Source organism: Oryzias latipes, chromosome 7 (genome assembly GCF_053564925.1).
Source record: "Oryzias latipes strain Hd-rR chromosome 7, Olatipes_Hd-rR_3.1".
In the NCBI taxonomy this organism is placed as follows: Eukaryota; Metazoa; Chordata; class Actinopteri; order Beloniformes; family Adrianichthyidae; genus Oryzias; species Oryzias latipes.
In genome coordinates, this window is record NC_136243.1 from 7,973,427 (window position 1) to 7,990,128 (window position 16,702).

General features: G+C 45.8%; 1 protein-coding gene across 1 annotated transcript; it reads left to right on the top strand.

Moving 5' to 3' along the window:
• Positions 1–9,412: 9,412 nt before the first annotated feature.
• Positions 9,413–14,097, top strand: npbwr2b (neuropeptides B/W receptor 2b). The gene is made up of 2 exons (XM_023956985.2): positions 9,413–9,595; positions 10,019–14,097. Exon 2 carries the CDS (start codon positions 10,812–10,814, stop codon positions 11,817–11,819), a length of 1,008 nt encoding a protein of 335 aa, XP_023812753.1. The 5' UTR covers positions 9,413–9,595; positions 10,019–10,811; the 3' UTR covers positions 11,820–14,097.
• Positions 14,098–16,702: the final 2,605 nt, after the last annotated feature.

The following is a 16,702-nucleotide window of genomic DNA, read 5'->3' on the forward strand; positions in this document are numbered from 1 at the left end:
TTCCGCTTTGGGCAATCTATTTTACCATCAAAGAGATGAACGAGAAAGTGATGAGAACAGAAAAAGTGTGGAGACAATCCAAGCATGGTAGTTGTTAGTTACAGGCTGTCGGCATCTGTGAAGGAGAAAAAACTGATCTAGTTCGCATGAAAGAAGGGGATGAATGGAAGACGGCATTTAATACACCTCTGGGCCACTATGAGTACCTGGTCATGCCTTTTGGTTTAACCAACGCACCAGCCGTCTTTCAGAGGCTGGTGAACGACGTCCTTAGAGATTTCATTAAACGTTTCGTTTTTGTATATCTCGATGATATTCTGATTTTCTGTAGTGATTCCGTCCAACACGAGAACCATGTACGTCAAGTCCTAGCCCGTCTGCTCGAGAACCAATTATTTGTTAAGGCTGAAAAGTGCCAATTTCACGCTTCCTCCGTCCGGTTTCTCGGGTACATCCTCGAGGCAGGGAGCATTCGCCCCGACTCGGCTAAAATCGAAGCCGTTACCCAGTGGGACCCACCGGCCTCTCGCAAAAAGCTACAGCAGTTCCTCGGCTTCGCAAATTTTTATAGAAGGTTTATTAGGAACTACAGTAGCATCGCCGCTCCATTAACTCAGCTGACCTCCATCACCAAACCCTTCCGGTGGAACCCTGACGCCCAGGCCGCCTTTGACACCCTCAAGTCCTTGTTTAGTTCTGCGGCCATACTCACTCAACCGGACGCTACCCGGCAGTTCATTGTGGAGGTCGACGCCTCGGATACCGGGGTCGGCGCTGTTCTCTCACAAAAGGAACTTTCCTCTGGAAAACTCAAACCCTGTGCATTCTATTCTCGGAAACTGTCACCTGCGGAAAGAAACTACGACGTGGGTAATCGTGAGCTGCTGGCCATCAAGCTCGCGCTGGAGGAGTGGCGGCATTGGTTAGAGGGAGCCGATCTACCGTTCATAGTCTGGACGGATCATAAAAACCTGGCCTACTTACGCTCAGCCTTAACGCCTTAACTCACGTCAAGCTCGGTGGTGTTTATTTTTTGACAGATTCAAATTTACCATTACTTACAGACCTGGCAGTCGGAACACCAAACCTGATGCCCTCTCACGTCAATTCAGTCCGGACGACTCCTCAGCTCCTACCACCATCCTTACATCCACCTGTATTGTTGGAAACCTAACCTGGGACGTCGAAAACCGGGTTATCAATGCCCAGGGTGAGGAACCTAAACCCGACTCCTGTCCTGATGGTGTCCTCTTCGTTCCCTCCTCTCTTAGATCTGATGTCCTCGCCTGGGGTCACTGCTCACGGGTCGCTTGTCACGGCGGAGTTTTCCGGACTCTTAACCTCCTACGTAAAAGATTTTTCTGGCCTAAAATGGACAAGGATGTTCGTGAGTACGTCGCCGCCTGTACGACTTGTGCTCGGTCCAAGGCCTCCAGCTCCCCTCCCGCTGGCCTCCTACATCCTCTGCCCACACCTCATAGGCCCTGGTCACATATTGCAGTGGATTTTGTAACCGGGTTACCCGCGTTATTTTCACGGTCATTGATCGTTTTTCCAAAGCCGCCCAATTTATTCCCTTATCACAGTTACCATCTGCCACTGAAACTGCTGATCTTCTGGTTCACCATGTTTTCCGCCATCATGGCATCCTAGCAGATATCGTTTCTGACAGGGGCCCTCAATTCGTTTCCCACGTCTGGAAAGCCTTTTGTTCTGCTCTGGGAGCCACGGTCAGTTTGTCCTCCGGTTACCATCCCCAGACTAATGGTCAAGCTGAGCGAGCGAATCAAGAGCTAGACCCGCTTTGGCTGCGGGGTCTGGGGTGGGGTGGGGTGGGGGGCTTGTCGGCCCTGTCCTGTGGGGGGGCGTTCTGGGGGGGAGGGGGGGGCCATTATTAGTACGGGTCGGGGGGGCTAGCGGGTCGGGGTCTCCGCTGAGGCAATCAGTGGTTGCCTCGGCCGGTTGGCCTCCTCGGTCCCGTCGAGGCCTGACCAGAGCTCTTCTAGGGCCGGCGTCTGGGGGTGGGGGCCTGGGCTTGCTCCGGGGGGGGGCGACGCTTTCTGGCTCCTCTCTCTCTGTGTGGGGTGGGTGGTGCCGGGCCTGGGGTGTCGGCGCCTCCGGGGGTGGGCCCCTGGGCTGGGTGGCCCTGGCCCCTTTGCTGGGGGTGGGCTGGGGGACGGCTGTTTGACCACCGGGGGACAGTCTACCAGCTGTCCCCAACTTACCCCCTTCCTTATATAACCTCATATTAGGGTGAGGGGGTGGGGGGTTTAGCCTGCGATGCGCCTTGGGGGGGGGCTACTTGGGAGTGGCCCCCCTCCTATGGTTGCCGTATGGAGTGGGCCCCCCCTCTTTCGGTTTTATTTGCACCTTAGACACGTAGGGTCCTTGGTAGGGGGGGTGCTTGGACATCACTGCCAGCAAGCAGCAGATGTCCTCCTGGCACCCTACCCGCCAATTTTAACCGCACCTTAGACATTTAGGGCCCCTTGGTGTGGAGGGTGAGGGGACATCACTGTGAGTAATCAGGAGATGTCCCCTTAGTGCCCTACTCGCCAATTTTAACTGCACCCCCCTTAGTACACACACCCCTCCCCCTTCAATATATACATTCAAACATAAACACACACACATGCACACAAACACCCTCTCAAACACCCATACACGCACACACATTTTACAAGGAAGGTGGGACCTGGGTCCATCTGTCCCCTACCCCGTCCCTGGTGGGGGGTGTGGGCCCCTTGGCGATGGCGGCCGTGTCCCTTGGGTGCCGGCTCCCTGGGCCCGGCGGTGCTCTCTCCGCACGGTGGGGGGGTTCATATTACACCTGAGCCGGGGGTGTTCGTGTCCCTGGGGGGTGGGTCCTGGTCCTTGCCCCTGGGCGCTGGGCCCCGCCAAACTTCCAACATGGCCGAGCCTGGTCGGGCCATATTTATAACATCCCTTATGGGCCGCCCTTTTTTCCCCGGGGTTCCCCCCTCCTGGGCGGGGGCGGCGGGCCCCTGCCTTGCTCCTACCTGGACCAACCGTGGGCCGGGTGGGTGGCTGCCTGGAGTGCGGAGCGGGTCTCCCTTGGGGGGTCCTGGCTCGTACCTGGGGTCGGGGCGGGGGGATGCCCGGAACTCCTGGGTGGTGGTGGGGTGCTCGTCTGGGGCTGTGGGCGTCCCTCTCCGGTGGGGCCCTGCGTTGGGCTCTTCCGGCGCGGCGGGGGGCTGCTTTCCTGGCTGGGCTGGGGCGGCGCTCTCTTTCCCTCTGCGCCTCCCTGCTCTCTGGCTCTGGGGGCCTCGCGGCGGTCCTGCTGGCCCTGGCCTGGGTGGCGGTCTTGGTCGCCCGGGGGGCGGTTGTTCCCTGCCTGTTCCCGTGTGGCGCTGGGGGAATTCCGGTTGCCGCTGCTGCTGCGGCGGGGGTATGGGTGTGGGGGTGGCTGGGCGCTCCTCCTCCTTCTTTTCACATTCCACCATCCATTTTAGAAGAACATAAACACTCACCTGAGCACAGGTGTTAGCTCACCTTTGCACTAATAGTTTGCATGATTGAATGAATGAAAGATTTCACACTAGTTGGTTTAAAGGCATAAGTATGCGTTCGTGAACACTATCTGTTTTGTGTGCATGTTGACATGTGGACATTTCTGCGGCTAGCAGGTGTGTTGATAATATTTGAGTGTGTGTGAACAGGCCCCGCCCTTTTTGTACTACATTTGAACCGTACCGTAACGATAAACAACCAGTAAACCTGCCTGCTCTATGCTGCTTCATGGTCTTACCCCCCTTCCCCTCCTATTATCACCCTCCTACCCCCCCCTCTCTCTAACGTCCCTCTCTCTTGTTCCCCTCTTTCCTTTTCCGTCCGGTCCAACACCAAAGATTTTCAAACATGATTGAAATTAATAAAGTTTGGCCTCAATTACAAAAGGGGTTTATTCAGACATACCTTTGGTTTGTCTGAAGATGAATAACCCCTCTTGTTAGAATAAAATATGTCCAACACAAGAGGCCCTCAGCTCTCATCTGTTTGCCTAGCTGTTGGACAGGACAAGTTAAAAAAAAAAAAAAAAAAAAAAAAAAAAAAAAAAAGAGCTAGAGGATGCTCTTCGTTGCCTAGCAGCCCAGAATCCATCTGATTGGGCTAATTTCTTATTCTGGATAGAATATGCCCACAATTCCCACGTTTCCTCTGCTACTGGGGTTTCACCCTTTGAAGCTTTGTTGGGTTATTCTCCTCCTCTATTCCCCACCCAGGAGTTAGACCTAGCCGTTCCATCTGTTCAGCACCATCTCCAGTGCTGCCAGCGTGTCTGGAACCAGACTAGGGAGGCACTACTATGCACTAAGGAGGCCAACTGCAGGATCGCCAACCGTCACAGGGTGGCGGGCCCCTCGTATCAGGTCGGTCAAAAGGTGTGGCTCTCGTCTAAAAACATCCCTCTCCAGGCCTCGTCTCGTAAACTGGCACCTAGATTCATCGGCCCCTACGTCATTGACCGCATCCTCAACCCCTCCTGTGTCCTTCTACGTCTGCCTGCTGCACTCAAGGTACATCCCACGTTCCACATCTCTCACATTAAACCTGTTCTGGACAGCCCTTTGTGCCCACCTTCCACTTCCCCACCACCCGCCCGTATCATCGATGGGGCTCCGGCGTTCACTGCCTCTTGTATCCTGGATATCCGTCGCCGTGGCCGTGGTCACCAGTACCTGGTGGATTGGGAAGGGTACGGTCCTGAGGAACGTTCATGGGTCTCCCGTTCCCTCATCCTCGACCCTTCGCTCATCCGCGACTTCTTCCGTGATCATCCGGATCGTAGCCCTGGACCGCCTGGAGGCGGTCGTTAAGGGGGGGGTACTGTCATGGTGGCCTGTCAGACTCCTCCCCCTCCAGCAGCTGCTGCTCATCTCACTCAGCTGTGACTACTCACCTCATCAAGCCTCTGCTCTTCTTAAGGAGACCCAGCTCCGGCAATCATCGCCAGTCCGTTAACCCTGATGGTTACATTCTCACGCCACGAGAGTCACCTGAGTTTACCATCTCGAGCAGCAGCAGCCTCAGCCTTCCACCGCTGACGTTTCCTGCCACTGTGAGCCACAGCCTCTGTTTCTCACCTAGACCACAGCCACGCCACGTGCCCACTGAGCGTCCACGTTCTTCAAGATCACCACGCCACGCCCGGGTTCAAGAATCCTGCCCACAGACTTTGTCTTGCTCCCGCTCTGGAAGTTCTGGATCTACAATCGAGAGCCACAGCCACGATTACACACTACACCATCAACAACTGCAAGAAACATTAAGAAAATTAAACCTCATACTTACCTCTTCACTTACCTGCCTCTGCCTTTCTGGGTTTTCAGCATCTGGGTCCTTCCTCCGTGTTCTAGTCATGACAAAAACAAGGGCAGAAAAAGGAATAAAAGAAAACAGACCGGTTTAAAACATTTTTGTTTTTTTTCTTGGTGTGGCAGATGCTCTTTTAGGTATACCAAAGGAAAAGGTTCTCTTTCACAAAATCAGTAGAGTATTCACCTGTACTGAAATTACTAGGAAGATCTTCCTCAGCTGCATTTGATCAATGGAAAAACTTTAAGACGTTTATTTTTTTTTAATTTCCTTATAGGTTTTCCTTGTAATTATGTCGTTCATCAAGACAGGCGAAGCCCGATGGGAGAAGGCAAGCAGGATCAATATGCAGATTTAGAGCAGACGGCACATTTTTACAGAACATTTATAAGGTTAAATCGAATTAAAATAAAAGTTGTGAACTCCCTGCAGGTTTCATGCTGTGGAGAAAGTGTTTTACATCTGCCCTGAGTGCTTAACAAGCAAATTACCCAGCATTCTTGTGCATCTAATAGAGAAACAGATTGGAATAAATGGCAAGAAACAGATTTTTTTCTTCTAAAGATTTATTGATTACCAAAATTATACAAAACATATTCATTGAAAAGGATGAAAAATATGATTTCAAGGTAAAATGTAACTTTAATATAAAAAAAGCAAGCACAAACCAAAAATAATTGTGTGTCCACATGTGGACATGCAATGCTTCTGTGTGTGTTTGTTTTTATGAATATATTAATCTATACGTGCAGTTCTACGTGTGCATATCTGAAATTGATTGACATTTATTTTGGGCATTTGTTCAGTGTTCAGCTCGAGGCCCCTATTGAGTTGGGGGTCCCAAGCGATCGCCTACCTTTGCCTAATGAAAAGTCCACCCTTGCTAATTACTCAAAAACTACACAGTATGAGTGCACAAATCTTCTGTTGTGTGTATTAATATTATTAGATAAGGCTTTTTATTATAAAAACAGGAAGCAGCAACAATCGTTGGCGTGTTATGGAGGGCTGCGTGACATTTCTAAAGCGCGGCTGGCTTAACCACGGCTGAGCAAACAGCGGCCCCTGGTCCGTGGACAGGGCTCAAGAAGCGTGTGCCTTGCTATAGGCAACACTGCTGCCTAACTGGGCTCGGATCCCTCGGAGCCGGCAGCAGGCGCCATGGCAGGACGGCTGGGTCAGACGGGGGAGGTCACAGACTCACGCGGGCCTCAATAAATGCTCCTGCGGGCGGGAGTGGTCCTCCGCTTAGGACCCATCGCATAGCGGGTCCGGCAGAAGCCCCACTGCGTGCCGGAACAAAGGAAAAAGAAAGTGCACTCAGTTTAGTTGAACACAGTTACGTATGTTCCAGAGGAAGTTCGATAGGCGATTCTGAATGTCAATCAAGTGATGTTTTTCACCGAGAGGATGATGATTTGCTCTCTTTTTTTAAATATACGTATTATTTGTTTATTTATCTTTGATGGCCCGCGATCAACCGTCACATCCTTTATCGACGTAATGAGCACCACTGTTTTAGTGCCAGTAGAGAGTCAATAAGTGACTGTGCACAGGGGGGAGGGGGCAAAAGAAGTTGAAAAAAGCTTGAAATTTGTGGTGACGTTTGGGTCCATCTTGTACCAATTTATGCAGAATAACAGCTAGAATATGAAAAATCAAAGAAAAAATCATTGCAACAATCAATTGCAATTATTGACAAAAAAAGAAACAAGCTTATAGCTGTACTCAAATGTAGTTTGAACTTCCAGATCTCTTTCCCTAATGAACCCAGAGGCAGCCGCTAGCAGCTTCACTCTCGTCTATGCAGTTTTATGATGTGCAGCTGGATAAAGCTCAGGACAAAAACAATTTCACAGTTTTAAAAGCATCTGTGAATGAAGCTGCAAAAGTCCTGCTTTCAAATTTCTCCCTGCAGATCAAATGGTGAAAGCACTGCACTTCAAGGAGCTTCTTACTGGTAATTGCTTCTGCAGGTGTTTCTGACCCACTGACTGAAAACACAAGACAGCAGAGCGAGTGTGTTACTGCTGGCAAATATCTGAACCAGATTTTATTTGGGCTCCGTGATAAATAGCGTTACATTTTATAAAGACAATATGTAGATTTCCCAAAACAACTGTGAACAAATGGTGAGAATTTATTCCTTTCTAATTATACAACCATCTTTTGATCTATTGTAAAAGTTTTCCCAGTGGTCTTTAAATTACGATTATGCCTTTTTAAAACACCCCCCCCCCCCAAAAAAAAAAAAAAAAAACTGTTGTTTTCTAGGGCATAGTGTCTAGAAAGCAGCAGTAGTTTATTAGAAATTTGCCTCTGAGATGTGGACATGACTGTTAGCATGAAGCAAACCCCCCCCCCCCTCTTTCCGTCCCTGTTGCTGAAAGCTCTCTGTTCACACTATCTCCCACCGGCTTACAGCCCCTCACACTACACTCCTAACAGTACCGGGCAACAAAAAAAGGGTGAGCAATTTTGGAGCTGTCCACCTGTACAGTTCTGATCCGGATTCCGGCTCAGTCGAGGAAAACAGAGACGTTCATGGATCTATTTTTCTACAAGTGGATGCATCAGAATTGAGTGGAGGAGAAGGCTTGTGACCCGCTCAGAGCATTACATCACAAATATGCTCTCTGTTAAACTGTATCTTTTCATCTGCTCAGGATTCACATTTTAATAAAGAAATATTTAGAATTGCAATTTTAAGCATACATTTCTTTATTGATGTCCTACATCATTAGAAAAATATCACTAGAACAATTTAAAATCAGAATGGGATTTAAAAACAAAAGATAGTTACATATCAAAATGTTTACCCTCAATATGTTTTAACTTTTATTAAAACTGCTTCATATGAAATTCTGGTCATACTGGCCACATTCCACCCAAAGTCATTGATTTCTGATTACCAATGAATTCTCCTCCATCCGTTTTATGAGCGTGAGCTCTGGATAATGAATCAAACAATACGAGCAGATTAAAGGATTTTTAAAGGTAACTGCCCTGAACGCTGATGATAGGGTGAAGCCCCCATTTATTGCGAGGAACTTGATAATTTATATCCTTCCCTTCTGCATCCAAACAAGCTTAGTAGAGTTGCTTTGGCATCAGTTGCTTCTGCACTCTGGATGGTTTTAAGGTCTCAGCCTCCTCATAGATGAGCAGGAGGAGGCGGCTGAGCAGAGGCAGAGCAGAAGGACGGATTTACTGCGCTGGAAAGCACAGTGTACTTTCTGAAAACTGGCATCATGTACGAATGCAGTTGTTTTACAGGTCTACGGTATGTAATGTTCAGTCCCACACTGTGGTCAGTTAAGGAAGGGAGAAGCTTTGCACACATTTAAAGTTGCAGAGTTCATCTGCTGACAAACTCAGGAAGTCCTCTGTTCCCACATTTTCCCTTAATGGCCGTCCAAATCCCATGACCTACAGTTCAGTAAATATTATGATTGAGTACTGTTTATGTATTAATTTCTTATGTTATTCCTACTGACTTCTGGCACTACCGTCTGCTGCAGCACTGAAGTGTCCTAATTGAGGGACAAACAAGGGGCCGTCTACTGGATCAGACTGTTTAGCCGCTCTTTTGGGAGAAGGGGAGGTGAAAGGTTGACAGAAACAGGTTGTGCAGTAATGAGCCCGAGTGCTGCTGATTTGGACAAAGTTCCCCGTTTGTTTGTTTTTTCCATGGTAACTGTAAGTAAACACTGTTTTTTTCTCTCCTTAGTCCTCAAAATTCATTAACTCATATTCTTTTTCACTCACGACAGAACGATAACAACGTCATTTATTATAAATGGGCATGAATCTTTTCAATCATTGTACTCAACAAAAACAGAGTTATTGCGAAGTTTATCGATAAAAAAATGTGTCAAATAAATAAATTAGTACCTCATAAATTAAACCATAAACAAATTCAGAGATCTCCAGGTTTTTTTTCCCTCCAGCTGTTGGATATAAAGGTGGAGATTGAGGACCCGCCTGTGGTCCTGTGGCTTCTCTAAAATCATCGCCAACGCGCAGCGTCGACTCTCTGACCTGTGAACGCGGAGGGCTTCGCCCCGGCGCCGGAAAGACTTTCAATCATTGACACATGATCTCGGAGTGACGTCAGCAGGAGGCGCAGCCTTCTAGGAGCGTGTCAGGGGGGGAGAGAGAGGAAGAGGAGGAGGGAAAGAAGAGAGGCATGAGCGCAGCGGGTCTCCTGCAGAGAAAGCAGCCCAGAAGAGTGACTTTACCGCGGGCTGATAGGAGGGTAAAACGCACCTAAAGTCACCTTTTTTTGTGCACTGCTGTTCTTTGCCTCCTTAAAATAAGAAGATTTTGTGCCGATTCTCACCAAACTGAACAGGGGTGCTCTCAGTTTAGAATAAAACTATATACATGCCTTTCATTTATGTGCTTTTAATTCACATTTTAAAAGTGTATTAATTTGATTTACTGCATGACTGTATTAAGTTGATATAAAATAGGAAAATGTCGGTTTTTAGTTGTCAAAGGAAACGAAGTTGAGCACAGTGAATTCTAGCTTTAATTCAAACGTCTCAGTCCAAAACTTTCATCAGAATCTCTACGAGTTTCTACTAGAATTGTAGTGTTTGAAGAAATGCAAAATCATTTCAGATATTTGACTGTTTCTGAAGTCATCTAATGTTTCTCCGCCGCCTCCCTGTCGTAGATTTCCTGATGCGCCACTCATGCGTAAAACCCTGGCACCGTGTCCAAGGCGCACAGCTAAGACTGAGAGGAGACGCCAAAACCCCACAGCACAAGTGAGCTCCGTGACAGCGTGTCGGGGTTCACGCGCAGCCTGCACAGAGCCGTCTTTGGACCGGAGAAGACGAGAAATAGCAAAGAGGATCCCCGTGAAGAGAAAGAAAAAAAAGGAAGAGAAAGGACGAGGTTTTCTGCATCTTTTGATTGTTCCCCCCCCCCCCCCCCCCTTTTTTAACGGAGATCTCGCTCCTTTGAAGACGCGGAATCGCAGCTGAAAGTGAAACGCGCACGGTGTGCTGAGCTTGATGCTCTGGACTCGCCCGGAAGCTCCTGGACTGATATCATTTTTCCCCTTTAAAAACGTTTTTTTTTTCTTTATATTTTTTTCCTTTTATTTTTTTTTTCTAAAGCTGTGATTGTCTGTAGAGAAAATGCGAGGTAAGAGCAGATGTTGCCTCTGATGAAAACATCCCTCAAACACAATCAATCCTGCTGACAGCCACTCTCCTCTGGGATTCTTCTGCTGATCGTCCGGGTGTTCCTCTGTGTTATCCAGCTTTTTTTTTTCTCCAGTAACACAAAAGAGAAGAATCAAATGATAACCTGGCATTTTCTCAGCTATGTGATTGTTGCCTAATTACTCGCCAATGTGGAAAGAGGGTCAAACCCTTAGAATTAATATAGAATTTGTGGATTGTTGCATGGAAATGGTCACAGACTCATAGTGTCATTCTGCGTCCTCTTTCATTTCCAACATGGAGAATGTCTCTGTCCACAGTGCAGAGCTGCCAGCCTGTAACGACTCTGTGGACTTCTACTCCCCCAGGTCAGGAAACAGGACGGACTTGAACTGCACTCACACCTCTGGCTATTATGACCTGTACGTCATTTTACCGGTGATCTACTCCATCATCTGTGCTGTGGGACTGACGGGCAACACAGCAGTCATCTATGTCATTCTGAAAGCCCCCAAAATGAAAACAGTCACCAACATGTTCATCCTGAATTTAGCCATCGCAGATGATTTGTTCACGCTGGTGCTGCCCATCAGCATAGCTGAACACTTGCTCAGCTACTGGCCCTTTGGTGAGGTTTTGTGCAAAGTCATCCTAAGCATCGACCACTACAACATATTTTCCAGTATTTATTTTCTGACCGTTATGAGCATTGATCGCTACTTGGTAGTTTTGGCCACTGTGCGGTCCAAACGCATGCCTTACCGCACCTACAGAGCCGCCAAGATCATCTCTTTCTGTGTCTGGATCCTGGTCATCCTCATTGTCATACCATTCACCGTTTTTGCTGGTGTCTATGTCAACCCATTTGACGGACGGAAGAGGTGTGGGCTGAGCCTTCCCAACCCAGAGACGTTATGGTTCAGGACCAGTCGGATCTACACTCTCATTCTGGGTTTTGCCATCCCGGTCTCGACCATCTGCATATTATACACCATGATGCTCTACAGGCTCAGGAACATGCGACTCAACAGCAACGCCAAGGCGCTGGACAAGGCCAAGAAAAAGGTCACCATCATGGTGTTTATCGTTTTGGCCGTCTGCCTGTTCTGCTGGACGCCGTTCCACCTGAGCACCATCGTGGCGCTGACCACAGACCTGAAGACCACGCCCCTACTGATTGGCCTCTCCTACTTCATCACCAGCCTGAGCTACGCAAACTCCTGCCTCAACCCCTTCCTGTACGCCTTCCTGGATGACAGTTTTAGGAAAGCTTTTAAGAAGATGTTGGAGTGTCGACCAGCGTGAATGTGTCAAACATTCAGTTAGCCTTTACGGGGAGGGGGGGGGGGGATGAGGAACAGACTGCTGTTTTCTTTTCATATCTCACAAATCTTTGTGGAAAGTTTGGATGTTCAGTTTTCAAGTTAATTTGTAAAACATTTGAAGGGAAAGTCCACTTCTTACAGCATTTTTCAAACCACCCTGCATGGTAATGTCTTGCTTCAACAGTGACCGTAAACAGACGGACATTTGTTTATTTAATGCCCCACTTCATCCGCTCCGCAGCTTTCTGGATGCGACGCCTTTTTTAAACAACTTTGTCCTGAGAGCAAATGTCTATATTTACTTTTTATTGAAATCATCCGTCTCGTATGTGGCCAACAGACTTGCCTGCTGTGGCTTTTGTGGCTCTAAAAGCACAGAGAATTCAGTGCAAGTTGTGGGAACAATGTTTGCATAATTAGGGATTTGTAATGACTGGCTTTTAAAAAAAAAAAAAGGTTTGCTTTCAATCTGTTGGGTTTGTAAAACCTCCACTCCCAGAGAACTGAGGAAGGTCTCTGAGGAAATCAAACATTTGTTGTGTGGAAAAGAGGCTGTTCGGCACAAAAACCCTGATTTGCATTTTGACAACAGTTAGGGTTTACAGGAGGCATGTTACAAAAAAAAAAGGAAATGTTCTAGCATTGGATCAAAAAACTTCCCACACTTACATCCTGTAAAAACAAAGCAGAAAAATGTTTCATTGAACATTCAGAAAAAAGCTCTGAAATTGTGAATGCAAAAATGAATCTGCCTTTAAAGTATTAGTTTCTTCAGTGATTTAATGACTGAGGAGATTAAGTAATTAGAAAGAATGCTGAGTCTCTGAGGAGACTAAGTTGTCTGTTTGTTTCATTTGAATTCCAAAATTCACCAAACATTGCTGCCTGATAAAAAGTAGGCATGGGACAGGAGGGCTCTGTAAAAATGTGTTCAGGCGCTGCAAGAATCTCTTTTGTGAGCTTCTGTTGCCCCCTACTGTCCACAGGCTGCTGTTGACGTGAAAATGGAGACATTCTAATGATGTCCCTCGATGTTCCATGTATGTTTCAGTTCCTTTTTTTTTCCTTTTGACTATTTTTTCTGACTTTTTAAGATATGGATCTGAAAAAAGAAGCACCTTTATGATGTTTCAGGTTCAAACAGAAACAGCTCCGTGGAAAGTCAAAATACAGGTAAAAAAGCAAAATATTTCTTTTTTTAGTGGTATTTTATCTTTTTTTGCTCTATATTTGCTTCCCTCCATATAAAAAAAGTCTGTTAACAAACCCTGTAACTTTTTTTTTGGTTTCTTTTTAATTCTAGGAAAATACCAGAATCTCTATCTTTATACAATATTTCTTTCTTCCTCATTCTAAAAGAATGTCAGGACAATAAGTCCAATGTCATCAATCAAAACCTGAGAAGAACTAGTGTTTTTTTCCTCAAGTAAAAAATTGAGTTTTTACTTTTATCTGATCATTACACTAAAGTGAAGCTACCTTTACTAGTGAGGATTTTGGCTACACACCCCAGTGTTGCATATGGTTTAAAAATGTGAGAGCTCCTGTTTTCATTGTTCTGCTCTACTGAAGCTGCATATGTGCTTTCTGTGCAACGTTTGCTTAAAAAGCACACAAACCCAGATGTCTGCTAAGTTAAAAGTGATGAAGACATTTTAAAGTAAAAAAAAAAAACAACAACCTCACTTTAACATTTTGTGTTAAACTGAACATAGAAGTTCATGTTTGTGTTTGAATGCATCATTTATAGATGGACATTTTTGCCGTTGTAAACTTCAATGAAAGCATTTTTCTCTATTTAAAGCTAAATCTCTAATTCTCCAAACTTTCACAACTGTGCACCTCTTAAAAAGCATGTCCTCAAGTCAGATTTGGCAAAATCTCTGACTGTACTGTGCATTTCTTACCGCAAAAACAGACTGATATATGCTGTAAATACTTCTTTTTTGGCATCTGTACAGCTGAATGTAAAGTATTAACATTGGTTGCTGAATCAAATAGGAAAATATGTACAATGAATGTAAAAAGAATTTACATTTTTACTTCTAAAACAAAAACAAAATTCTGAAATATTTTGTTTTGGGACTGACATTAGTCAGTTTGACTGCATAGTTTATTTTTCTGTTTTCATTTTCCAGCTGGTATAATTTTTGAATCACAGATGTTATCAGAGTATATCAGAAAATAAAGCCTTTTACTGTGCTTCTATACATTAAAATGACCTGCATTAAATGCTGGTGAAGTCTCATTACTCAGGACTTGAGCTTGTGCTGATTTGTCAGAGTGAATGAAAGGGATTCTTAAGATGAGCAACTGCATCCGCCCTCAGGGCTGCAGCAGCAGGATGGATGAGAGGTGAGAGCGTCCTGTTGGGAAAAGGTCACAGACTGGGTTTCCACAGCAGCCTGTCGTCTTCGTGATGTAAAACTCTGCCTTCTGGTGTGTGTAACTGTTATAGAGCACCAGACAGAAAAAGCAGCCGCTTGACTGTCACATACATGCTGAATAAATACACAGACAGAATTCCTACAGCACCTTTGATCCCCATGTTATACATGGGAAGTGTGTGCACTTTCTGTACAAACGGGCAGCTCAGCAATTTATTAAAAAAGAAGAAATGAAAACCCTAAAATGAACACATTTTTAGTAACGTTGTACTTAAAGGGTTTAAACTAAATAAAGTATTTAATCAGTAAGCATTCATCATGTATTTATTTTTGTCATTCTGGAATAAAATGTAATCAAGCAGATTAAAAAGTAGAAGGAAAATTAAACTACTTAAATACTTAAACTCAATTCAAATCCTATATTTAACCTCAATCTAGTTTGCTGAGGAAAATTGAATACATTTAAACCAGAAAAAGGCATCTTGCTGAGTTGTTCGATGCAGAAATGATCTAAGTCAAAAACAGTTTAGCATCAGTGATGTCTGCAGTTTGCTGTCCTCCACAGGCTCAGTTTGCAACTGCATGAAGAAAGGCCATAATGAATACAGCTGTAGTGTTAAAACTCATCTCCTTTTGATTTGTAGAATGTTGCATTGTTTAGAAGGGGTGTAAAGATAATCGATTTAAAATGCTGTCAAAATGAAATATATTCAGTTATCTATGAGCATCCTTTAGCGTCTGACTCGATGAATGGTCGAAGTGGATGAATGGGTTGGTAGCACCGCCCATTGAGCCTCTTTGAGAAGCTCCCCAAAACAAAACTTGTGTTAAAGGTTCAGTCAGCCTCGCATTTTTTGTTGTTATGAGACAGGCAGTACCTAGTTTTTACGTGGGATGGGTACCGGGCTGAAACTTTGCCATGTAGCAGCCAGTATCTGAGCAAGTAGCTGTGCAGCGGCTAATGCTTGGAGCTCCAGTCAAAATGCTGTTGGCAAAGCGGGTCAAAGTTTATGCAGAACTAATAGATTCTAGTTTAGCGACCTGATGCATCAGAGTGATATTTAAAAACGTTCTTAAAAAAGGCCACCGCCGTGGCAACAAGTGGTAAAATCCGTGTTTACTTCCGCGTGTGAGAAAACAAAGCTGCAGTGCAAAGTGTCATGCAAATAAAGCCTCTTTGCCACATTAAAGCGCTCTCCTTCACCCCATCATGCTGCCTCATCACACTTTAGTGTTTATGGAAAAAAATAGTGTTTTGTTTTTCCTTCCTTTATTTTGAAGCACCGTTCAGGCCCTGAACCGTTTAAAAGTACCGAAGAAGCTAAGCAATATTGAAAATAAACAGCACTTTATTTGCTCAATCATATTTATAGAACCATATTGGTTAAGGCACTTTCATTCTATTTTTATGTTTCTTATACTGAAAAATATTTTGTTGTGGAAATCAGACACTGTTGACTGTTGCTCCATTTAAGAACAAATAAATCTTAATTTACCAAAAGAAAAGCTCCATGTAATTCTTCTTTCTCTTTCGGCTTTTCCCATCAGGGGTCGCCACAGCGAATCATCCTTTTCCACCTCACTCTATCATGAACATCTTCTACCCTAACATTAGCCAACTTCATGTCCTCTGTTAAGACATCCATGTATCTCCTCTTTGGCCGTCCTCTTGCCCTCCTGCCAGGCAGCTCCATCTCCAACATCCTTCTACCAATATATCCACTATCCCTCCTCTGAACATGTCCAAACCATCTCAGTCTGGCTTCTCTGACTTTGTCGCTAACACAGGCAACATGAGCCGTCCCTCTGATGTACTCGTTCCTTATCCTGTCTAACCTGGTCACTCCTAAGGAGAACCTCAACATCTTCATCTCTGCTACCTCCATCTCAGCCTCTTGTCTCTGTCTCACTGCTACCGTCTCTAACCCATAGAGCAGAGCTGGTCTCACCACTGTCTTGTACACCTTTCCTTTGAGTCTTGCTGGCACTCTTCTGTCACACAACACTCCTGACACTTTCCTCCACCCGCTCCAACCTGCCTGCACTCGCCTCTTCACCTCTTTTCCACACTCCCCATCACACTGAACTGTTGACCCCAAGTACTTAAACTCCTGCACCTTCTTCACCTCAGCCCCCTGTAACCTAACGCTTCTACCTTGATCCCTCTCGTTCAGACACATGTATTCTGTCTTACTACGACTGACCTTCATGCCTCTTCTTTCCAGAGCAAACCTCCACCTCTCTAGCTGTTCCTCCACCTGCTCTCTACTCTCACTGCAAATTACAATGTCATCCGCAAACATCATTGTCCAGGGAGATTCCTGTCTTACCTCGTCTGTCAGCCTGTCCATCAGCATAGCAAACAAAAAAGGACTCAAAGCTGATCCTTGGTGTAGTCCCACCTCCACCTTGAACTCCTCTGTCTGACCTACAGCACATCTCACCACCGTCATACTTCTCTCATACATGTCCTGAA

Coding starts and splice junctions, on each gene's coding strand:
- npbwr2b (XM_023956985.2), top strand. CDS start 10,812: ATGGAGAATGTCTCTGTCCACAGTGCAGAGCTGCCAGCCTGTAACGAC.